This window comes from Carcharhinus amblyrhynchos, chromosome 17 (genome assembly GCF_965287045.1).
Source record: "Carcharhinus amblyrhynchos chromosome 17, sCarAmb.v2.hapA, whole genome shotgun sequence".
Classification (NCBI taxonomy): Eukaryota; Metazoa; Chordata; class Chondrichthyes; order Carcharhiniformes; family Carcharhinidae; genus Carcharhinus; species Carcharhinus amblyrhynchos.
Window position 1 is genome coordinate 46,880,691 of NC_137340.1, and position 26,020 is coordinate 46,906,710.

Below are 26,020 nucleotides of genomic sequence, written 5' to 3' on the forward strand. Positions count from 1 at the left end.
GTATCTCACAAACTTGATTGAGTTTTTTGAGGAAATGACCAGGATGATTGCGGGTAGGGTGTGGATGGTATCGACGTGGACTTTAGCAAGGCTTTTGATAAGGTACCTCATGGACGGCTGATACAGGAGATGAAGCCGCATGGGATCCATACTGAATTGGCAAGATGGTTACAGAACTGACTTGGTCATAGAAGACAGCGTTAAATTTTATATTTAAGTTTTATTTATTAGTGTCACAAGTAGGCTTGCATTAACATTGCAATGAAGTTATTGTGAAACTCCCCCAGTCACTACATTCCAGCATCTGTTTGGGTACACTGTGGGAGAATTTAGCATGGCCAATGCTCCTGACAAGTGTCTTTCGGTTGGAGTAGCAGTGGAAGCATGTTTTTCGGATTGAAGATCTGTGATCAGTGGTGTTCTGCAGGGACCAGTGTTGGGATCTGTGTTGCTTGAAATGTATATGAATGATTTGGAAGAGAATGTAGTTGATCTGATTAGTAGGTTTGCAGATAACACAGAGATTGGGAGATAAAAGACAACACAGAGATTGGGAGGTGATGCATTTTGGAAGGAATAATGCAGAGAGGAGCTATGTGATAAAAGGTAGACAGATTAGGAGTATAGACATACAGAGGGACCTGGGAGTGCAGGTTCACAAATCCATGAAGGTTGCGTCACAAGTGGAGAAGGTTGTTAGGAAGGCGTATGGAATGTTAGCCTTTATAGGAAGGGGTATAGAGTATAAAAGCTGCCGTCTAATGCTTCAGTTGTACAGAACGTTGGTTAGACCGCATTTGGAGTACTGCGTCCAGTTCTGGTCACCTTACTACCGGAAGGACGTGGAGTCTCTGGAAAGGGTGCAGAGGAGGTTTACCAGGATGTTGCCTGGCACGGAGGGGCTGGGTTACGAGGAAAGGTTGGAGAAACTGGGACTATTCTCCTTGGAAAGACAGAGATTGAGGGGGGACATGATAGAGGTATATAAGATACTGAAGGGAATAGATAGAGTTAATAGTGAGAGACTGCTCCCTAGACTGGGCACATACACGAGAGGTCATGATTTAAGGGTGAGGGGGGAGATGTATAATTTGGAAGTGAGAGGAAGGTTCTTTACGCAGAGAGTTGTGGGGGTGTGGAACGCGCTACCGAGTAGGGTGGTGGAGGCAGGAACGTTGGACTCGTTTAAGGTTCAGTTAGATAGACACGAGTGAAACGAGGATGGAGGGTTATGGTAGGGGCTATTAAATAAGGTTAGAATGTCGGGAGACACCGGAAAAGCAGGCTTGTAAGATTAACGTTTTTGTCTTTTTATTCCGCAGGTGGAGGTCCACCTCGTGTCAAACGAGGGGCATGCACACGGTGGGTCGTGCGTGGGCTGCTCTTGGAAGTTCCGGGAGTGGCCTAGTACTTCGTGTCGGTGTGTGTGCTTGATCGTGGACCGGTAGACGGGCGCCGCAACAGCTCGGTGACTAGCACTGCTAGCTGTGCAGATACATGGATTTGGGCCTGTGTCTGTGGGAGTTTGCGCATTCTCCCTGTGGTTGCGTGGGTTTCCTCCGGGCGCTCCGGTTTCCTCCCACACCCCAAAGATGTGCTCTTAGGCTGATTGGTTTTACCAAATTGACACTATTCTCCCCTGAATCTGGCTAAGTTAGGGGTTCCATTCGTAGACATGCAGGGTAGAATAGGTGTAGGGTGATGCGGCGGCACGGGCTCGTTGGGCCGAAGGGCCTGTTTCCCGTGCTGGGTTGTTCTTTGTTCTTAGCTGCGAGTAGCGTGGAGGATTGCCAGAATATACAGCAGGATATGGATAGGCTGGAGACTTGGGCAGAGAAATGGCAGATGGAATTTAGTCTGGACAAATGCAAGGTGATGCATTTTGGAAGGGCTAATGCAGGAGGGAAGTATATAGTAAATGACAGAGCCCTTAGAAGCATTAACATACAGAGGGATCTAGTTGTACATCCTCAGTTCCCTGAAAGTGGCACCACAAGTGGATAAGGTGAGTCAAGAAGGCGTATGACATGCTTGCCTTCATCAGTTGGGGCATAGTGTATAAAAATTGGCAAGTCATGTTGCGACTATATCGAACTTTAGTTTGGCCACATTTGGAATACTGCGTATAGTTCTGGTCATCATGGAGGTTTGGAAAGGTGTAGAAATAGTTTACCAGGATGTTGTCTTGCTTGAAGGGTATTAACTATGAGGAGAGATTAGACAAACTTAGTTTCTTTTTACTTGAATATCAGAGGCTGAGGGGGAATCAGATAGAAGATTACAAAACATGCATGGTAGAACGGATAGTCAGTGTCTTTTTCTGAGGGTAGAGATGTCAATTACTAGGCAATATAGGTTTAAGGTAAAAGGGGAAAGTTGAAAGGAAATGTGAGAGGCAATTTTGTTTAGAGGGTGGTAAGTGCCTGGAAGTGCTGCTAGAAGAGGCGATAGAAACAGATATAATAGCAACAATTAAGAGGCATCTTGACAGATACATGAACAGGTAGGGAATAGAGAAATATGGACCATGTAGAGGCAAAAGATCTTTAGTTTAGAAAAGCATCATGTGTTGGCGCAGTCTTGGTGGGCCAGAGGGCCTGTTCCTGTGCTGTACTATTCTTTGTTCAGTTGTTGACTCACATACCAGGGCAGCTGAGTATTCTGAAGCAAGTATATGTTTTGGTTTTGAGTGCTGCAAGTAGATTGTTAAAATAAATTGGCCACTAATTTTTCATTTTCAAAATTTCTCTGTAGCCTCTTCATCATATAGTTAAAAAGCTACTGCCAATCCTTTACTTATGTGAAGAATGGTTGTAACTTTCTTTCCTCTCTGCAACAACATGACTAATTAAAACTCAAGAACAGGGAATTTAACCTTGATAATCATGACTTTGCTATTGTTGGAGAGCAAATTGGTATCAAGAATATGGATATTTTAAAGATATGTTTGTTCTCAGTGCATTATTGTTTACTATTAAGAGAGTCATTAAGTATTGTATTTTAGCTTTTTTTTGACTCCTATATATTGTGATTTGTATGGAACCTGGGGTCTACATTCCATGTCATTTTGTGTCTATACAAAGGTTGTCCAGCTTGCATGAACTGTAGGAGGCATCTGGTCAGGTTCTTCCTGGAAATTACAGTAAAGATTTAGATAACAACAGTCATAATCCTAATAAATTTTGAAGTGCTGCAATGATTCTGCTTCATCAGCATCTTCATTTAATTTACTAGGAAGATGTGACATTGTTTGCTGGAGCAGACGAGGAAGGAGCATCAGAGAGAAAGCTAAGACTTTACCTGTTAAAAACCAGTTTAAAATAAGTTTAAAGCACTTTGTTCTTTGTAGAACTGTTTAAAGCATTTACTTATTGTATTTACTGCTTTAAGAATTGTGAGGGAGTGATTATCAGGCAGTTGTGGCCCATCAGCTTTAATTATCAAGTGTCCACACGGTGAAGCCTTACATTGTTTGCTGGAGCAGACGAGGAAGGAGCATCAGAGAGAAAGCTAAGACTTTACCTGTTAAAAACCAGTTTAAAATAAGTTTAAAGCACTTTGTTCTTTGTAGAACTGTTTAAAGCATTTACTTATTGTATTTACTGCTTTAAGAATTGTGAGGGAGTGATTATCAGGCAGTTGTGGCCCATCAGCTTTAAATCAGCGCCAAGTTTAAAAGGAGGCCTGGTGTAGATAGCGGGCAGCGTCGGAGCGGGCAGCGGAGTGAGAGGGCAGCAGAGTGAGCTATTAGGGCTTAATATCAAAAAGGGCTTGAAGGTAAAAAGGCCAGGTGGAAAGAACAAGGAAAAAAAAAATTTTTTTTTCAAAACTACTACAGCAAAAAACAAGTAAAAATTTTTTTTTCCAAAACAAACTATATTGAATAATGGAGGGGCATGTGATGTGCGGTTCCTGTATGATGTGGGAACTGGTGGACCCCAGGGTCCTTCCCAGTGGCCATGTCTGCAGTAAGTGCAGGTTGCTGGAGGAGCTCCAGCTCAAGGTGGATGAGCTGGCCTCTGAGCTACAGACACTGAGGCTCATCAGGGGGAGAGAGGGTGTCATTATCAGTGGGGTGCAAGTGACATCCACCCCCCCTAGACTGGCTAAATCTAAGGGTCAGGAACAAAAGGGGGCTGCTGGGAGGAGGAAGGGGGGTGAGGAGCGGAGGCCTCAGCCTCTTAATCTGTATAACAGGTTTGAGGTTCTTGCTTCCAGTCTGGAAGAGGACGAGGCAGGTGAGGTTGGTGAGCAAACTGCACACGGTACAGTGATGCAGCAGGACATAGGCAAAGAGAAGGGGAAAAGGAACGTAGTAGTGATTGGAGATAGTGGGGTGAAGGGTATTGACACTGTCCTTTGTCACAATGACAAAGTGCACAGAAGGGTGTGTTGTCTGCCTGGTGCTCGGGTACAGGATGTCGCAGCTGGGCTGCAGAGGAATCTGGAGTGGGAGGGTGAGAACCCGGTTGTGGTGGTACATGTGGGTGCCAGCGACGTAGGCAAAGTGCGGACTGAGGATCTGGGGAGGGAGTATGAGAAGCTGGGAATGGAATTAAAAAGTAGAACCGACAAGGTGGTCTTCTCTGGGCTACTGCCTGAACCGAGTGCAGACGGGCGTAGGGTTGACAGGATAAAGGAAGTGAATGGGTGGCTCAGAGATTGGTGTGGGAGGAATGGGATCGAATTTATGGGGCATTGGCACCAGTATTGGGGTAGGTGGGACTTGTTCGGGCGGGATGGGGTTGGTCTGAATCGTGCTGGGACCAGAGTGCTGGCGAATCGAGTAAAGAGAACTGTAGACAGGGCTTTAAACTAATTAGGGGGGGGGAGGGTGCGAGGGTAGGTGATGTTAGGAGGTCTACAGTTAAGGATAGGGTACAGGTAAGGGAAGAGGCTGAGGATGTCCCAAGTGGTGGCTTTACGGCAAATAGGGTCCAGAAGAAGGCTGGGATGAAAGCGCTTTATCTGAATGCACGAAGCATTCGGAATAAAGTGGATGAGCTGGTGGCGCAGATCGACACAAATGGATACGATCTGGTGGCCATTACAGAGACGTGGCTGCAAGGTGACAGGGACTGGGAGATGAATGTACAGGGCTATCAAGTGTTTAGGAAGGATAGGCAGGAGGAAAGAGGGGGTGGCGTAGCTCTGCTGATTAAGGACAGCATCAAGGTGGTAGCAAGGGATGATATCGGAGCCAAAGAGCAGAAAGTGGAATCGTTGTGGGTGGAGATTAGGAACAGCAAAGGGAGGAAGACGCTGGTGGGTGTCGTCTATAGGCCCCCGAATAATGATCTGGAGGTGGGGCGGGCTGTTAACGCGCAAATAAGTGCGGCGTGCAGGAATGGGACGGCAGTAGTTATGGGGGATTTCAATCTGCATATTGATTGGTCGACCCATGTTGGACGAGGTGGGCTCGAGGAGGAGTTCTTGGAATGCTGCCGGGATAGTTTCCTGGAACAGTGTGTGTTGGAGCCGACGAGGGAGCGAGCTATCTTGGATCTGGTGCTATGTAATGAGGCGGGTAGAATTAGGGACCTTGAGGTGAAGGATCCTCTTGGAGAGAGTGATCATTGTATGGTGGAGTTTCTGTTGCAGATGGAGGAGGAGAAAGTGGGTTCCCGGACACGTGTCCTTTGTTTGAATAGAGGGGAGTATGGTAGGATGAGAGAAGAATTGGCGAATGTGGACTGGGGGAGCGCGTTGGAAGGTAGGTCTGCTGAGGAGCAGTGGAGGATCTTTAAGGAGATCTTTCTTGGTGCTCAGCAGAAATTTATTCCGATGGTTAAAAAGGACAGTAGGAAGAGAGGTAATAAGCCGTGGATAACGAAGGAGGTGAAGGAAAGTGTTAAATTAAAAGCGGAGGAATTTAGAGTAGCTAAGAGCAGTGGGCGAGAAGAGGATTGGGAAAGGTTTAAATGTCAACAAAGATTGACAAAAAAGTTGATAAAGGAGGGTAGAAGAAGCTATGAAGCTGGGCTAGCACTTAATATAAAAAAGGATAGCAAGAGTTTTTATAAATATATAAAAAGGAAGAGGCTGGCTAGGGTGAACGTTGGTCCCTTAGCGGATGAGAAAGGGGACCTAGTGGTAGGGGATGGGGATATGGCGGAGGTCTTGAATAACTTTTTTGTTTCTGTCTTCACGGAGGAGGACGTGAATAATTTGCCGGGTGTTAGCGATGGAAAGGTGGTAGGACTGGAGGGTCTTAATGACATTACTGTTACTAGAGAGGTGGTGCGCGACAGACTGGAGGGGCTGATTGTGGACAAGACCCCAGGACCGGATGGAATGCATCCGAGGGTTCTGAAAGAAATGGCGGAGGTGATAGTGGATGCCTTGGTGGTTATTTTCCAGACGTCGCTGGATTCCGGGGAAGTGCCGGAGGATTGGAAAACGGCTAATGTTACGCCGTTGTTTAAGAAGGGTGCCAGGCAAAAGGCGGGGAATTACAGGCCGGTTAGTTTAACGTCTGTGGTAGGTAAAATGTTAGAATCCGTCATTAAGGAGGAAATTGCGAGGCATCTTGAAGGGAATTGCTTGATAGGGCAGACGCAACACGGTTTCATTAAAGGGAAGTCGTGTCTGACAAATTTACTGGAGTTCTATGAGGATGTGTCTAGGGCGGTGGATAGAGGAGAGCCGGTGGATGTGGTCTTTCTTGATTTTCAGAAGGCGTTTGATAAGGTACCTCACAAGAGGTTACTGCAGAAGGTCAGAGGACATGGAGTTGGGGGTAGGGTGTTAGCGTGGATAGAGGATTGGTTGTCAAATAGGAGGCAGAGAGTGGGGGTCAATGGGTGCTATTCGGATTGGCGGTTGGTGACTAGTGGGGTGCCCCAGGGGTCGGTGCTGGGGCCTCAGCTATTTACCATTTATATAGATGATCTGGAGGAGGGAACCGAGTGTAGGGTGTCGAAATTTGCTGATGACACCAAGATTGGGGGAAAGGCAAATTGTGTGGAGGGTGTGGAGAGTCTGCAGAAGGATCTAGATAGGCTGGGCGAATGGGCCAGGAAATGGCAAATGGAATTTAATGTTGGCAAGTGTGAGGTGGTCCACTTTGGTAGGAAGAATGGTAGGAAGGACTATTACTTACGTGGCGAAAAACTGCAGCAGGCGACGGTGCAGAGGGACCTCGGGGTCCTTGTGCATGAGTCGCAAAAACCCAGCCTGCAGGTGCAGCAGGTGGTCAGGAAGGCGAATGGGATGCTGGCCTTCATAGCGAGGGGGATTGAATATAAAAGTAGGGAGGTCTTGCTGCAGCTGTATAGGGCATTGGTGAGGCCGCAGCTGGAGTACTGTGTGCAGTTTTGGGCGCCGCACCTGCGCAAGGATATTTTGGCCTTGGAGGGAGTGCAGAGGAGGTTTACTAGGCTGATACCGGAGTTGAGGGGGTTGAGCTATGAGGAGAGGCTGAATAAACTAGGCTTGTACTCGTTAGAGTTTAGAAGAATGAGGGGAGATCTCATTGAGACGTATAAGATGATGAATGGGATGGATAGGATAGAGGTGGAAAGACTCTTCCCGCTCAAAAAAGACAGTAGGACTAGGGGGCACAGCCTCAAGATAAAGGGGGGGCGGTTCAGAACGGAGTTGAGGAGGAACTTCTTCACTCAAAGGGTGGTGAATCTCTGGAATTCTCTGCCCGTTGAAGTGGTGGAGGCTGCCTCGCTAAATATTTTTAAGAAGCGGGTTGATGGGTTTTTGATAAGAGAGGGGATTAAGGGTTATGGGGAGAGGGCGGGAAAGTGGAACTGAGCCACGACAGATCAGCCATGATCTTATTGAATGGCGGGGCAGGCTCGAAGGGCCAGATGGCCTACTCCTGCTCCTATTTCTTATGTTCTTATGTTCTTATGTTCTTATGAATATTGTTGTAGTCATAGAGTCATCCAGTGGAGAAAAGGCCCATCGAGTCTGCACCAATAATAACTGCTAGTGCTTGCCTATCTGACCATCTATATCTACTTACAACCCTTTTTACTATTAACCACCCTACCAATCTCAGTGTCATCTGCAAGCTTGTTTATCATTCCACCTACATTTTCATTTATGTATATAATAATGAAGCTTAATCCTTTCTTGTATAGCATGGACTTGATGTTGTTAAATGCTGCTCACCTCTTTGCCAGGTCTGCACTCATATCCCAGTAAATCCTGATTGGATGGCCTTGTTAAATTACATCACGGTGTTCCATTGCCCACAGAAGAACAAATTCCTCCTCCTTGCAGTGATGGGACCGTACTAGCATGGCTCATAGGGGGTTGCTGGGTGAGGTTTCATTTGAAAGATACAATGGGATCTGTCTGCCTCTGGGGGTTTGGGGAAAGTTTCCTCACCAAGCACTTCTTTGAATAAAACCGGCATGGACTGTGTTGTTAGGCCCTTGATTTGCCATGATAGTCCAATAATGCATAGGTTTTATCGTCTTGATCGGTTTTCTAAGTCATTGATTTTACCTGCTGTGACATGCTCTTCTTGATCGCCGCAGTCAGCTTGGACTCTAGCATATAGTTCCTGTCAGTGTGATCTGAGAAGGCTACCTTGATGTTGGAAAGGGTGTTTTGAGAATCCACAGCTAGGAGAATAAGTTTGAGCAAGGACTGAATTGGGTCCAGTGACTCTTCCAATTAATTTTTTAATTTCAGAGCCAAACTTTGACAGGATTTGTCGAGCCCTGTGACAAGAATTTCTCTGAGTTTCAATTGTCGGAGGCATGGAGAAACTGGTTGCCATCTTAGCTGAAGCCATCTTGGCAAGCGTGTTCTTGTCTCTCAATTCCCCCTCCCAAAGAACAAAGAACAACACAGCAGAGGAAACAGGCCCTTCGGCCCAACGAGCCCACGCCGCCATCTTAACAATGTATTTTTTCTACACCTCCCTTGACCCGTGTCCATGCTTATGGTACCCCCACTGGAAACCAGATTCAGGGGAGAATAATTTAGGGACAACTTGTTACACCAATCAGCCTAAGAGCACATCTTTGGGGTGTGAGAGGAAACCAGAGCACCCAGAGGAAACCCACGCAACCACCGGGAGAATGCGCAAACTCCCACAGACACTGGCCCAAATCCATGTATCGGCGCAGCAAGCAGTGATAGTCTCTGAGCTGTTGTGGTGCCCATCTGCTGGTCCAGTTTTAGGCATACACAAACAACGCAAAGTACTAGGCCACTCTCAAAACATCCAAGAGCAGCCCACGCATGACCCACCATGTGCATGCCCCTCGTTAGACAACAAAACACAAAATTAACTTGCAAAAATTAACAAAATTAATCCCCTGCCTGTACAGTTTTTAAGTTCTTAGGCATACTTGACTTGGTGCCCGCGTTTTTATGTTAATTTTTGTAGTAATAAAAACTACATTGGTGTAGTGAAAATTATTTTGCAATGTAAAATCATCAGGAGAAGCACCTCGTGTGTTTCCTCTACATTGTTCAATTGTAAGTCCATACCTTATTTCTAATACACACAATGCGAATGTAAATTACTTAAATTATTTCTATTTCCTAATATCCTCATGACATGGAAATATTTTCTTGCTAGGGTCAGAGGTTAGAGTGTTTGCTACCTATTAGACATGCAGCAATGTTCCCCTTTCTACTTGCAATCCCTGCCTGGCGCACTGAAATTTCAGGATCCTGATATTTTAGCAGTGGTAGGGAGAGGGAAATGTGGGTTTAGCTGCATTTGGAGGTAGTCCTTGATGATATCTTGAGCAGTTGGAGAAAGAGTGTATCATTTTTAACACTATTTTGTGTAAATATTGATTTTGGCATTTTGTGATTGATTCCTGGATTGATACCTGCTATATAAATATGTGAACCTGCTAATTACTATCGGCAAATTTAGCTGGCTATGGGAGCAGTTAGTTAATTTTTGGTGTTGTAAATGTGATGAGAGTGGTTTTCTCATCTATTACTGACATCTGTTACATTTTACAGGGGCGGCACAGTGGTACTGCTGCCTTAGCGCCAGGGACCCGTGTTCAATTCCAGCTCGAGTGACTGCCTGAGTGGGATTTGCACATTCTTCCCGTATCTGCATAGGTTTTCTCTGGGTGCTCCAGTTTCCTTTCATAATCCAAAGATGTGCAGGTTAGGTGGATGGCCATGCTGAATTGCCCCTCAGTGTCTGGGGGATTAACAGGGTATATACATGGAGTTACAGGGATAGGGCCTGCGTGGGATTGTTGTTGGTGCAGGCTTGATGGGCCAAATGACGACCTCCTGAGCTGCAGGGATTTTATGTTTCTCGCAGGTGGGCACTTGGATATTGCTGCAAATGCAATTTTTATTTTGCAAAGATATAAGCATTGAGATTAACTCATAAGTTTATCGAACAAAAGCAGGACCAGCAGGTTTATAATTTTCTATTTTTTTTTACAACACAGTCTCTCTGCTTTAAAAATACCATGATAGTTGAGCCTGTCAGCAGCAAGTGCAGTGTGAAACCATCCTGCAATGGGATGGACAGCAAACAGTGGGAGGGTATATTTTTAAGATAAGTTTCAGGGCACAGAGAGTGAGAGCGAATACAGGGTGAGAGCTGGAGGAAGGGAGAATACGGATGAGGTAAGAGCGTGGGTGGGGACAGGATGCAGATAGGGCTAGAGGAAGGTGAGAGCAGGGATGGGGCTTAATTTGGCCAAAGGAAGGTGGAAGGGGCCCGAGGAAAGTGGAGACAGGACAGGGTGAGAGGCGGGGCCCAAGGAAGGCAGAGTGGGGTGCATCTGAGTGTGAGAGTGGAGAGTGAAGGGGAGGGAGTGAGTGAGGAGGAGGAGGATCAGTTAGGGGAAGGAGTAGTGCATTCGGGTGTGCTCATTGTGAGTCACTGGGTTCTCATTCACCCTCACATCAACATACACTCTGACAGTGGTTGAGGCAGACTGAGTGAGCGCCTTGAAATTGGAAGTTAGCCAGACACACACATTTACCCTTTCACACTCTTAATTGTCACCTTTATTTATTACTCAGTCTTTATAATGATCAATTCACTGCTTTGACACTTAATTGCTTTATTTTCATACTTGTCATTTTTTAAAAAATTCCCGTTGAATGTATTATTTAAAAGTGCTCATCAGCAGCTTGAGTGAAAATATTTTTGATATTCCTCCCCCACGTGAAAATGTTGGACAAGTTACGTTTTAAAAACCTTGAGCAGAAATACTCTTCAGTATAGCTGACTGACATTAATGCATTCGCGAAATAACGTATGTCGCAAATGCTGAGTGCAGTCCAAATTGGGGGATCGTGGGGTTTGGAAGTGAATCATAGAACCCTACAGTGCAGAAAGAGGCCTTCGGCCCATCGTGTCTGCACCAAACAATCACACCCAGGCCCCACCCCCACATTAATCCCCTAAACTAATCCCTCTAACCTACACATCCCCGGACACTAAGGGACAATTTCTTAGCGTGGCCAATTAAACCTAACCCGCACATCTTTGGACTGTGGGAGGAAACCGGAGCACCCAGGGGAAACCCACGCAGACACAAGGAGAATGTGCAAACTCCACACAGACAGTGACCCGAGCCGGAAATCAAACCCAGGACCCTGGAGCTGTGAAGCAGCAGTGCTAACCATAGTGCTACCGTGCCGCTCAGTGGTGGAGGAAAAATCAGGGGAAGCATTTTGAGCCAAGTCTAGGAACCCAGTACTACTTCACCTCAATATTCCAGCTCTTTCTCTCTCTCTCTCTCTCTCTTTGTCTCTCTTTGTCATCCTCCTCCACCCCACCACCACACTGTTGTGACCAAATTGGGGAATTGTTGCATCTTTTAACATTGAAAAAAATCCTGTACTATTGTTACTTATATGCATAATAGGCAAGACCATCTTTTAAATGATTTCAATGTGAAATGAACCGACGTACAGATTATGTATGTATGTATACAAATACATTTCTTGGGAATTGCCAGGTAGGATTCACAATAATGTGCACAATTTATCTCTATGGCTTCCTATGGGCATTTGCAGGTTGCATATATTTTATAATTCTCTGTTTATTTCTTTGACATGTCTTGTATCTCGGATGAGTTCAGCAATCAATGTCTAGCATCTTTCCTAGCAGTTGTGTCTCCATGTTATTTGGCTTTTTCTTTATTCTGTCCACCCTGATTTGTACCAACCAAATTGGGACACTTGGCAGATATTGAAAAAACAGTCATGAACAAGCCAATAATTCACAAGTTATTTACTGCTATAGAAACCCTACAGTGCAGAAAGAGGTCATTTGGCCCATCGAGTCTGCACCGATCACAATCCCACCCAGGCCTTATCCCATATCCCTATACATTTACCCGCTAATCTCTCTAACCTAGACATCTCAGGACACTAACGGGCAATTGTAGCATGGCCAGTCAACCTAACCCGCACATCTTTGGACTGTGGGAGGAAACCGGAGCACCCAGAGGAAACCCACGCAGACATGAGAATGTGCAAACTCCACACAGACAGTGACCCAAGCCAGGAATCGAACCCAGGTGCTAACCACTGTGCTATCGTGCCGCCCAGTTAATTTATTTTTTCCTAAACTCCTTCAACACCACTGTGGTATAAAGCAAGAAACACTCATTTGTATGGGTTAAAGTTAATTCTAAGATATCACGATGGTTTTGGTATATTCAGGATAGAGAACTGCGTGCAAAAAAAGTACATTTGCTATGCATTTTAAGTTCAGAGAGAAGTGAAATTACAAATGCTTGCGGCCTTCGATGAAACCGAAAATGTTGGAAATTGACACATGGTTGACTTGATGTTAATTTGTTTTTAACAGTTCAGTGCAGATTTGTGAAGCTTGTCCAACTTCTTCAGCAGAAAATTGGTTCAGTGCTTCATTAGAGAAATCCTAACATTATAGCTAAACCGTAAAAACGAGAAAGTGTCAGTTTTGTCTGCAAGTTAGATAATTGAATTTAGTATAACATGATTTAGAGATATCTAAGAAGTGAGCTTCTGTATTTTGGCAAACAAGAGAAACTTTTGAAATATTTTAAAATGTTCATGAGCAATTCTATATGAACATTTATTCTTGATATTTTGGTTTCTGCTAAGAAGTGGTTATGTTGTTCCAAATTTTCTGTAATTTGCACTTAAACAACTCTACTCTGAGATTTACTTTTATTTGATGTTCCTGTAAACATGTAAATTTGATTCCTGGGACAGAAACACTTACAGAACATTTCCCTCACTGCTGGATTGCTTTGGTGATATTACAAACTGAGAGTATTCCCATGCACCTTGGAGTAGCTGCGTAGAGCATGGGTATTCAGCTTTCGTCTTCGGAATTCAGCTCAGCTTTTGTCTTTGAGCTATGTAGCTGCATACTGAAAGCGTCAAGGATCGTGTACATGCATATATTACAATGGCAAGTTTAGAATGTGATTTCTTCATGATGAACTATTTCCTATTTTCATTAGAAATTTCAAAAAAAATTGCAACAAGCTTTGAACGTAACTGAACTGGGTTACTGAGGTGTTAATGTCTTAACTTTTCTGGCTCCAATTATAGACTTTGGCATGTGTAATTTTCTTCATGGTGCAGCATTTCCTAGAAATACAGTGGGTCTTGTACTGTCCTTGTAATGGGATACTGGTAGCATTTCTTGCCATATTGCCATAATCTTTGTGTTTAGAAATAAGGTTAAGCTTGGTAGATAATCTGAGTAAATGCTATACACAGAAAATGCAGCCATGGAATAATAGTAAAATGATAAGAAGATATTCTTTCTTTATTCATTCTTGGGATGTGGGGCCGCTGGCTAGGCCAGCGTTTGTTGCCCATCCTTAATTGCCATTGAGAAGGTAGTTATGACCTGCCTTCTTGCACTGCTGCAGTCCATGTGGTGTAGGTACTCCTACAATGCTGTTTTGGGTGAGAGTTCCAGGTTTGTACTCACTGACCTTGAAGGAATGGCACTGTATTACGAAGTCAGAATAGTAGATGGCTTGGAGCGGATCTTCCAGGTGGTGTTATTCCCATGTGTCTGCTGCCTTTGTCCTAGACGGTGCTGTGTGTGGGTTTGGAAAGTGCTTTCTAAGGAGGCTCGGTGAGTTCCTGCGTGCATCTCGTAGACACGCTGCTGCCACTGTACATTGGTGATTGAGAGAGTGGAGGGGTTGCTATTTTTTCCTGGATGGTGTCAAACTTCTTGAGTGTTGTTGGAGTTATCCACTCAAATAAATGACATGCAAATTGTGAAATCTAATCTTAACGATTTGGATGAACTTTTGAATAGCTCTCCTTTGTTTTTTGGAACTCATGTGCTTTCTTGACCTTCACTGCATTGCTGGACAGCCCGAGGACCTTGGCTGTCAGGTTACAGTGGCCAGCTACTAGTTGGCAAGATGGGTCTGAATGGAAACATGCACAATACATGATAGGACCTGCATCAAATGGGCATAATTTTTCAAATGGATATCACTGTGATTGCAGGCAGAAACGTATAATATTACTTCACCTGTACTTTTATTTGTCTCCTCTATCAGGGAAGAAAATATTGTAAAATATCCTTTTGAATGCTTGAAATTAAATTTACTGTGTTTTTTTTATTGATATAAAAGTTTTTTTTTAAAAAAAGTGCATTTAAAATAGTTCCACTCTTCAGTTTTATTTTGACCATGAAAATATTGGTTCTCTAACTATCACTGTTTTCAGGATCTTTGTATTATATACAAGGAAGGTTTGAGTTGGTTAGCTTTTTTTCTACTGTCAAATGTCTTTGATTATAACTTGGTGAATGTTTATTTTGTCCTTGTATTAGTCATAATGAGCTGATGGTTGGTAAGGAGGGGATTAAGATGTTTTTAAAACTTTTTTTTGTCTAGGTTTACTGGACTAGAAGGACCAAGTGGCTTTGGTTTTGAACTGACTTTCCGGCTAAGACGAGAAACTGGGGAAACAGCACCTCCAACCTGGCCTGCTGAGCTGATGCAGGGTCTGGCCAGATATGTATTCCAGTCAGGTAAAGTTCAGTAATTGCTTGTTGCTGACATTGTGTAGAACCTAGACCAGATTTTGCTTCTGACAAAACAAAACATCTACAGCTTGTATTGTGTTAAGGGTTCAATGCAGTATTGGGAGTCAGTTTCTGAACCATGTTGTATTTTGTCCTTTTGCCCTTGGAATTTCCTCCTCACTGATGTACCTTTACAATAATGTATGCTGCTTCTCAAATTGGTGGGGTTCCACATGAAGGATTCCTCACTATCCTCTGTCAAATGCTGTCACTTGCAGTCTATTTTCTCCTGTTAAAAACAAATAAACTGATTAGCAATGTAGCATACTGAAAAGTGACATTGAAGTGGTGCATGTCAAATTGAGAACTTGTAAGAAAAAAGGTAGATATGCAAGCATTATAGTTTGGGATCTTTGGGCAGTGATAGGCATATGCTCTGAAAATGAGTGCTGCTGTGAACAAATTTGACAGATTGGAGATTGTCAGAATGTACGCAATAGAATTGAGATAAACACAAAAATAGCATTGCCATCCCATATCCACCTTTCTCCTTCTGATAGTGTCAGTGACCTTTGGTACTGCATCACCAATACTATGGACAGCTTCAGCTTTTACTAGTTTTTGTATTTGTTGATGCTCTTTACATCCTGCTGTTTGACGTTTTGTTTGCCTGATGCGGGTGCAGTGCAACTTCCCACCTTTCCAGTCTGTCAGAGTACTCCCAGGGTTTCCTCATTAACTTTCATAGCCATTTATCTTCCTCCTGCTTATTGCCATGCTGTCCCAGAGAAGCAGAAAGCCAACATTAAGGGACAGAATTTTAAGAACTTAGAGCATAAATAAGGGTAAACTTTGGTTGGTGGCAGTTTTAACAAGATCTCCAGGCACTTCTTAAAATATTCTATACTTAAAAAGTAGGATTCTAGAGCAGAATGTTGAGGGGCCAACAAGAGAACAAGCTATTCTAGATCTAGTACTGTGTAGTAAAAAAGGGCTAATTAATATTCTAGTTGTTAAAGATAGAATTTTACATTTATGTTTGAAAGTGAGGAAGTTCAATCCGAAGACAGGATGTTAAAAGTTGAATAAAGGAAATTATGATGGCATGAGAGACAAATTGTTGAGGTAAATTGGAAAAATATATTAAAAGCTAAGACTGCTTAGGCAATGGATAGTCTTCAAAGAATAATTACATAGCTTACAGCACCTATGCATTCCTTCAATGTGCAAAAACCCCAAGAAGTAAGTTAACCTTGACAAAGGAAGTTAAAGATTGTGCATAATTTAAAATTTAAATACAAAAATTTATAAATTTGCCAGAAATAGTAAACCTGAAGATTGGGAGGTTTTTAAAATATAGCAAAGGAAGAATATAAAAACAGAGAACAGAATATGAATGTAATCTATCATAAAACATGAAACTTGGTATGTAAAAAGGAAGCCTTTGGCTAAGACAAATTTGAGTCCATTAAAGGCTGTGTCGGGAGAATTCATAATGGGGAATATAAAAATTGCAGAGAACCTAACTGATTGCTTTCTGTCTGTTTTCACTAAGAAAAATACAGGAAATTTCCCAGGTGTAGAGGTCTGAGGGATGAGGGAAAATGCAGAATTGAAGGAAATTAGTCTGAGTAAGAAAGTTGTATTGGATAAATTAATGGGACTGGAAGTTGATAAGTCTCCAGGACCTGATATGATGCATCCCGGAGTGCTGAAGGAGGTCGCTATAGAAATAGTGGATGTATTTGGTGATCATCATCTAAAATTCTGAAGTGGTTCTTGAAGGTTGGAAGGTAGCAAATGTCACCCACTATTTAAGAAGAGAGGGAGAGAGGAAAAAGGGAACTACAAAACTGTTAACCTTACATCAGTAGTAAGGAAAATGCTAGAATCTACTATAAAAGATGTGATAAATAGACACTTGAACAATCATGACCTGATCAGACATAGCATGGATTTATTTGATTTGATTAATTATTGTCACATGTATTGGGATACGGTATTGTTTCTTGCACGCTATACAGACAAAGCATACCATTCATAACCAAAAGAGAAAATGCTGGAAAATCTTAGCAGGTCTGACAGCATTTGTAAGGAGAGAAAAGAGCTGGGGTTTTGAGTCCAGATGACCCTTTGTCAAAGCGCCATTCATACCATTCTTAGAGTACATAGGGTAGAAGGAAAGGAGAGGGTGCAGAATGTAGTATTACAGTCACAGCTAGAATGTAGAGAAAGATCAACTTCATATTAGGGAAATGTCAAACGTCTGGCAGCAGGGAAGAATAAATCAAATCAAATAAATTCATGCTGACTCTCTGCAAGTGGAGAATACATTGATTCTGGTTGGACTTTAATTCTGGGCACACAGCATAGAATCCCTACAGAATTGAACCCAAGTCCCTGGCACTGTGAGGCAGCAGTGCTAGCCGCTGTTAACCACATGAAACAATAATTCCTATCCCTGTCATCTTTGCCCTGACTGGCCCCCCTTCTGACATCGCAACACCTTTCCACCATCTACATAGCTCAAAAAGGGATATGATATTTGTGCAAACAAATGGAAAATGCCTTTGAGAGGCTGTTTATGTAGCTAAACAGGTTGCAGGCCAATAGATGGAAAGAAAGTCAGCAGACTCAGTCTCTGCTTCAATCCTTCTGTAAAATCTTTGCAGCAGTAATGCAGCTGGGTTGTGTTAAAACATTATTTAGACTCCATCATTCACATCAGCAAAAGAACTTAGCGTGCTGATTCTTCAAGTGCTCTTGTATGCAGAATTGTGAAAAGTAAACTTCTCTCAGGGATCAAATTTATGATCATGCAATTTCTATTCCTTGCGTTGCCTACTTCTACCTTAGTCCATTTGCTGCTTTAAATCCAAATGTGGAATGCTTTTGGTTGAAATGGCAAATTTGTTTATGGTGTAATCTGAATAGAAGATATCAGTGGTTAAAGGTCTTTGAGAGCTGGGGTTAGGTATCTGTGGCCTGTTAGAATCTTAAATTTAGGCTTAAAACCTGAATATTAAACTGATGAACATTTTCCAGGCTTTACTGGCAAAAATTGTTTTGGGTGGATGCAAGTGCATGTTGAGGGGAAGAAATTGAAATTTATTTTCCTTATTTTACCATAAGTCTTTCCTTTTAAATTGGAGAGAACTGCTCTTGTAGTGCTGAGAAAACTCAGATAGATAAGATATGTGGGAGACCTCCAATAAAAAGAGTCCCAAACTACATTGCAAATTTCTTAGTAGATTCAGCGTATATGGAAATTTGGAATGAGAACAATCCAAAATACTAATGCTCCTTATTTAATCATTAAATTAGACAAGTGCTCAGTGCATATTTATGATTGGCTTATTAACAGGGCTGATCATATAAATGCCCTTGAGAGCAATCTACTCAAACTCCAGGCTGCAAAGACATAGAGACAGATTAAGTGAGTAGGCAACAAGGTAGAGATGGAGCATAATATAGGCAAGTGTAATTGTAAGTGTAATCAACACATTGACAGGAAAAATGGAAATTTGAAAGGTGTAAAGCTTTTAAATATTGATGTTAAAAAAGACTTGGGTGCACTCGTAGAAGGAACAAAAGGTTAACATAAAGGCAAAATTCTGTTAATGCTGGAATTGGAAACAGAAAATGCTGGAAATTCTCAGCAGATGTGGCAGCATCTGTGGAGAGAGAATAGAGCCAACACTTCGAGTCTGGATGACGCTTCATCAGAGCTGAACAAAAGGGTAGCATGCAGCTATAGCAAGCAATTAGTGGCTTTATTGCAAGTGAACTGAAGCACAAGAATAAAGAGGTTTACTGCAGTTGCACGTGGCTTTGGTGAGACCACCCCTAGAGTACTGTACTGTCGGTAGTTTTGATTTCCACATCTGTGCTGGGACCAGAGTGCTGGCGAATAGAGTAAAGAGGACTGTAAACAGGGCTTTAAACTAATTGGGGGGGGGGGGGGCGGGGGGGGGGAGGAGGGAGGAGGAGGGTGCGAGGGTAGGTGACATTACGGGGTCTAGAGTTGAGGAGAGGGTACAGGTAAGGGAAGAGGCCAAGGATGTCCCAATAATAGAGGGAGTAGGAGGCGTGAGTATGGTTGGTGGCGTTATGGCAAATAGGGTCCAGGTGAAGGCTGGGATGAAGGCACTTTATCTGAATGCACGAAGCATTCGGAATAAAGTGGATGAGCTGGTGGCGCAGATCAGCACAAATGGATATGATCTGGTGGCCATTACAGAGACATGGCTGCAAGGCGACAGGGACTGGGAGCTGAATGTCCAGGGGTATCAAGTGTTTAGGAAGGATAGGCGGGAGGGAAAAGGGGGGGGGCGTTGCTCTGCTGATTAGGGATAGCATCAGGGTGGTAGCAAGGGATGATATTGAAGCCAAGGAGCAGAAAGCGGAATCGTTGTGGGTAGAGATTAGGAACAGCAAAGGGAGGAAGACGCTGGTGGGTGTCGCCTATAGGCCCCCGAATAATGATCTGGAGGTGGGGCGGGCTGTTAACGCGCAAACAAGTGCGGCGTGCAGGAATGGGACGGCCGTAGTTATGGGGGATTTCAATCTACATATAGATTGGTCGACCCATGTTGGACGCGGTGGGCTCGAGGAGAAGTTCTTGGAATGCTGCCGGGATAGTTTCCTGGAACAGTGTGTGTTGGAGCCGACGAGGGAGCGAGCTATCATGGATCTGGTGCTATGTAATGAGGCGGGTAGAATTAGGGACCTTGCGGTGAAGGATCCTCTTGGGGAGAGTGATCATTGTATGGTGGAGTTTCTGGTGCAGATGGAGGAGGAGAAAGTGGGTTCCCGGACGCGCGCCCTTTGTTTGAACAGAGGGGAGTACGGTGGGATGAGAGAAGAATTGGCAAATGTGGACTGGGGGAGCGCGTTGGAAGGTAGGTCTGCTGAGGAGCAGTGGAGAATCTTTAAGGAGATCTTTCTTGGTGCTCAGCGGAAATTTATTCCGATGGTCAAAAATGACAGTAGGAGGAGAGGTAATAAGCCGTGGATAACGAAGGAGGTGAAGGAAAGTGTTAAACTAAAAGCGGAGGCGTTTAGAGTAGCTAAGAGTAGTGGGCGAGAAGAGGATTGGGAGAGGTTTAAATGTCAACAAAGATTGACAAAGAAGTTGATAAAGAAGGGTAGGAGAAACTATGAAGCTGGGCTAGCGCTTAATATAAAAAAGGATAGCAAGAGTTGTTATAAATATATAAAAAGGAAGAGGCTGGCTAGGGTGAACGTTGGTCCCTTAGAGGATGAGAAGGGGGACTTATTGGTAGGGGATGGGGATATGGCTGAGGTCCTGAATAACTTTTTTGTTTCTGTCTTCACGGAGGAGGACGTGAATAATTTGCCGGGTGTTAGAGATGGAAAGGTGGTAGGACTGGAGGGTCTTAATGACATTACTGTTACAAGAGAGGCGGTGCTCGACAGACTGGAGGGGCTGATTGTGGACAAGTCGCCAGGACCGGATGGAATGCATCCGAGGGTTCTGAAAGAAATGGCGGAGGTGATAGTGGATGCCTTGGTGGTTATTTTCCAGACGTCGCTGGATTCCGGGGAAGTGCCGGAAGATTGGAAAGCGGCTAATGTTACACCGTTGTTTAAGAAGGGTACCAGGCAAAAGGCGGGGAATTATAGGCCGGTTAGTTTAACGTCTGTTGTAGGTAAAATGTTAGAATCCGTCATCAAGGAGGAAATAGCGAGGCATCTTGAGAGGAATTGCTTGATAGAGCAGACGCAGCACGGTTTCATTAAAGGGAAGTCGTGTCTGACAAATTTACTGGAGTTCTATGAGGATGTGTCTAGGGCGGTGGATAGAGGAGAGCCGGTGGATGTGGTCTTTCTTGATTTTCAGAAGGCGTTTGACAAGGTACCTCACAAGAGGTTATTGCAGAAGGTCAGGGGACATGGAGTTGGGGGTAGGGTGTTAGCGTGGATAGAGGATTGGTTGTCAAATAGGAGGCAGAGAGTGGGGGTCAATGGGTGCTATTCGGATTGGCAGATGGTGACTAGTGGAGTGCCCCAGGGGTCGGTGCTGGGGCCTCAGCTATTTACCATTTATATAGATGATCTGGAGGAGGGAACCGAGTGTATGATGTCGAAATTTGCTGATGACACCAAGATTGGGGGAACGGCAAATTGTGCGGAGGGTGTGGAGAGTCTGCAGAAGGATCTAGATAGGCTGGGCGAATGGGCCAGGAAATGGCAAATGGAATTTAATGTTGGCAAGTGCGAGGTGGTCCACTTTGGTAGGAATAACGGCAGGAAGGATTATTACTTAAGTGGCGAAAAACTGCAGCAGGCGACGGTGCAGAGGGACCTCGGGGTCCTTGTGCATGAGTCGCAAAAACCCAGCTTGCAGGTGCAGCAGGTGGTCAGGAAGGCGAATGGGATGCTGGCCTTCATAGCGAGGGGGATTGAATATAAAAGTAGGGAGGTCTTGCTGCGGCTGTATAGGGCATTGGTGAGGCCGCAGCTGGAGTACTGTATGCAGTTTTGGGCGCCGCACTTACGCAAGGATATTTTGGCCTTGGAGGGAGTGCAGAGGAGTTTACTAGGCTGATACTGGAGTTGAGGGGGTTGAGCTATGAGGAGAGGCTGAATAAACTAGGCTTGTACTCGTTAGAGTTTAGAAGAATGAGGGGAGATCTCATTGAGACGTATAAGATGATGAATGGGGTGGATAGGATAGAGGTGGAGAGACTCTTCCTGCTCAGAAAGGATAGTAGGACTAGGGGGCACAGCCTCAAGATAAAGGGGGGGGTGGTTTAGAACGGAGTTGAGGAGGACCTTCTTCACTCAAAGGGTGGTGAATCTCTGGAATTCTCTGCCCGTTGAAGTGGTGGAGGCTACCTCGCTAAATATTTTTAAGATGCGGGTTGATGGGTTTTTGATAAGAGAGGGGATTAAGGGTTATGGGGAGAGGGCGGGAATGTGGAACTGAGCCACAACAGATCAGCCATGATCTTATTGAATGGCGGGGCAGGCTCGAAGGGCTAGATGGCCTACTCCTGCTCCTATTTCTTATGTTCTTATGATCATCAATAAAGTGATGGAACAAGTCATCAGCAGTGCTGTCAAGCAGCACCAGTTCAGCAATAACTTGCTCAGTGACGCCCAGTTTGGGTTTCACTAGGGTCACTCAGCACCTGACCTCATTACAGTCTTGGTTCAAACATGAACAAAAGAGTTGAATTCCAGAGGTGCAGTGAGAAGTCCTTGACATCAAGGTGCATTTGACTGAGTGTGGCATTAAGGAGCCCTAGCAAAACTGGAATCAACAGGTATCAACAGCAAATCTCCACTGGTTGGAATCATACCTGGCACATAAGATGGTTGTGGAGGATCAGCCATCTCAGCTCCAGGATATCGCTGCAGGAGTCCCTACTTTGAGGGCCCAACCATCTTCAGTTCTTCATCAATGACCTTCCCTCCAGCATAAGGTCAGAAGTGGGGATGTTTGCTGATGATTTGCACAATGTTCAACCTCATTCGCAACTTCTCATACTGAAGCAGTCCATGTTCAAATGCAACAAGATCTCAACCATTTCCGTCGACTCCAGCATGATGCCACCACTCAACTCATCTTCCCCTCACCGGTATTCTGCAGGGATCATTCTCTCCAGGATACACTGGTCTACTCCTCTGACATACCCAACACCTCACCCCTGCCCACAGCATTTCCCATGCAATTGTAGAAGGTGCAAAATCTGCCTCTTTACCTCCTCCCTGCTTACCATCCCAGGTCCTAACACCCCTTTCAGGTGTAGCAGCAAGTAAGCAGGGCCCAGACCTTCCAGTCTCTTGCCACTTCAACATTGCCAGCCTGCTCTCCTGTCCACGTGTGTCCTTGGCCTTTTGCAGTGTTCTAGCAAACCCCGGTGCAAACTGCAGGAATAGTACCTTATCTTTTGATTGGGCACTTTATAGCCTTCCACATTAAACATTGAGTTCAACAGCTTCAGTGCATGAACTCTCTCCTCCACCTTCACCCCATTTCCATTTTATTTACTTCTGTTTCTTCTTTTTACCATCCTCCTTTCTCACCTCTATTTTTCCACTACTACATCCCCCTCTCCTGACCTTCCTCTTTTCCCTTTCAGGCCAACTGCCTTTACAATTTGTACCTCTGTTTTGCCATTCATGCAGTCTGATCTCTTAATGGACACTTCTAGCACTTCTCTCAGGACTTTTTATCCTCATTTACATTCCCTTTGTCCTTTTACAGCTCCCCTGCCCCCCAACTTCATAAACTTGGGTCAGTGTCTGTGTGGAATTTGCACGTTCACCCCGTTGTCTACGTGGGTTTCCAAAGACAAGGGGGTTAGGTGATTGGCCATGGTAAATTGCACCTTAATGCCAGGGGACTAGCTGAATAAAACATGGGGTTACGGGAATCGGGTGTGGGTGGGATTGTGGTTGGTGCAGGCCAATGGGCCGAATGGCCTCCTTCTGCACTGCAGGGAATCTATGATAACTCTATGAATATAATTTTTTTTCTTATTTTCTTTGCCCTCAGCTCTGACGAAGGGTCATCCAGACTCGATGTTGGCTCTATTCTCTCTCCACAGATGTTGTCACACCTGCTGACATTTTCCAGCATTTTCTGTTTTTGTTTCAAGTCCTAGCATCTGCAGTATTTTGCTTTTATTTTTATTATAGATCTGGATAATGTCCTGGCTTGGACTGACAAATGGCAAGTAGTATTCGCAGCACACAAATGTCAGGCAATGACTATAACCAATAAGAGACACTCTAACCACTGCCCCTTGACATTCAGTGGTCTTACCATCACCCACACCTTCGGGGTTACCATTGACCAGAAACTCAACTAAACTTGCCACGTAAACATAGTGGCTACAAGAGCAGGTCAGAGGTCAGGAATACTGCTGCAAGTAATTCACCCCCTGACTCCCTAAAGCCTGTCCACCATCTACAAAGCACAAGTCAGGAGTGTAACAGAACACTCCCCACTTGCCTGGATGGGTGTGACTCCAACAACACTCAAGAACTTGACACCATCTAGGATAAAGCAGCCCACTTGATTGGCACCACATCCACAAATAACCACTCCCTTCACCACCATTGCTCAGTAGTAGCAGTGTATACTATCTGCAAGATGCCCACTGCAGCAAGACACCAAAGATCCTTAGACAGCACCTTCTGAACCCACAACCACTTACATCTAGAAGGACAAGGGCAGCAGAAATGTGGGAACATCACCATTTGCAAGTTCCCCTCCAAGCCACTCACCTGACTTCCATTGACTTGGAAATATATCACCGTTCCTTCGCAGTCGCTGGGTCAAAATCCTGCAGTTATCTCCCTAACAGCAATTTTGGTCAACTTGCAGCATGTGGACAGTAGTGATTCAAGAAGACAGCTCATCACCATCCTCTCAAAGGCAACTAGAGAAATGGGCAATAAATGCTGGCCAGTCAGCAATGCCCATGCCCCATGAATGAATAAGAAAAGGGAAGACTTGCAAGTTTAATTTCTGGAATGAGAGGTTGTCCTATGATGAAAGACTGAGTTAATGGGCCTGTAGTTCAAGGTTTATCAGGTGATTTCATCGAAACGTAAGATTCTGAACGGGCTTCATAGGATAGACACTGTGAGGTTTCTCTTCCTGGCCCAGGAATCTAGTAAGAAGTCTCACAACACCAGGTTAAAGTCCAACAGGTTTATTTGGTAGCAAGAGCCACTAGCTTTCGGAGCGCTGCTCCATCGTCATGTAAGTGGGAGTTCTGTTCACAAACAGGGCATATAAAGACACAATCTCAATTTCCAAAATAATGGTTGCATTGTCAGGTAATGAGTGGATATAGCATTAAGCATAGGTTGAAGAAATGTGTATTATCTCCAGACAGGACAGTAAGTGAGATGCTGCAAACCCAGGCAAGTCATGGGGGTTACAGATAGTGTGACATGAATCCAAGATCCCGGCTGAGGCTGTCCTCGTGTGTGGTACTTGGCTGTCAGTTTCTGCTCAGCGACTCTGCGCTGTCATGTGTCATGAAGGCCACTTTGGAGAATGTTTACCTGAAGATGGAGGTCAAATTCCGTGACCGCTGAAGTGATTGACACGGATGCCATCATCTCACGTGAGAACACCATCCACCAGGTACACGGCGCATACTCTTGCAATTCAGCCAACATTGTCTACCTGATACTTTGCAGGAAAGGATGTCCCGAGGCATGGTACATTGGGGAGACCATGCAGACGCTATGACAACGGATGAATGAACATCACTTGACAATCACCAGGCAAGACTGTTCCCTTCTTGTTGGCAACACTTCAGCGATCATGGGCATTCGGCCTCCAAGACGGCCTTCATACATATACATATGACAGCGCAGAGTCGCTGAGCAGAAACTGATAGCCAAGTTCCGCACACATGAGAATGGCCTCAGCCGGGATCTTGGGTTCGTGTCACACTATTTGTAACCCCCATGACTTGCCTGGGCTTGCAACAGCTCACTTACTGTCCTGTCTGGAGACAATACGCACCTCTTTAACCTATGCTTAATGCTATCTCCACTCACATTGTCTGCATCTTTAAGACTTGATTAGCTGTAAAGACTTGCATTCTAATCAGTATTCTGTAAACTGTGTGTGCCTTTATATGCCCTGTTTGTGATCAGAACTCCCCACTCAACTGATAAAGGAGCAGCGCTCTGAAAGCTAGTGGCGTTTACTACCATATAAACCTGTTGGACTTTAATCTGGTATTGTGAGACTTCTTACTAGATTCAAAGTATCACAGAAACTGTTTCTGTGATCTGTTGAGATGAAAATGATTCAAGTCCAGCCAACACTGGGAACCAGATTTTCAATTTGGCTTGAAATCAGAAAAAATAATTAAAATATTTGGCTGTGGTTCCGTTTACTTTTTTTAAACTTGAGATGTTTTTGGCTCTAGACAACTCTCATACCCTGATCTAAGCTGAAAGCATAAGAGATGCAGGATCTCAGCATCCTGGTAAACCAGACAGGTCCTTAATCCCATCCTTTAGCTTTTTACAATTAGGTGTTTAGAGTTGTAC

The 26,020-nt window shown here is 44.4% G+C and overlaps 1 protein-coding gene across 4 annotated transcripts in view; it reads left to right on the plus strand.

Annotated features, from left to right (window-relative positions):
* sufu (suppressor of fused homolog (Drosophila)) overlaps positions 1-26,020 on the plus strand; it is a 142,792-nt gene that overhangs the window by 39,780 nt on the left and 76,992 nt on the right. For all 4 annotated transcript variants that reach the window (XM_080205901.1, XM_080205900.1, XM_080205899.1 and 1 more), the window contains one exon: positions 14,835-14,971. In XM_080205901.1, coding sequence (XP_080062027.1) covers positions 14,835-14,971 — 137 coding nt within the window. The remainder of the gene's footprint in view (positions 1-14,834; positions 14,972-26,020) is intronic.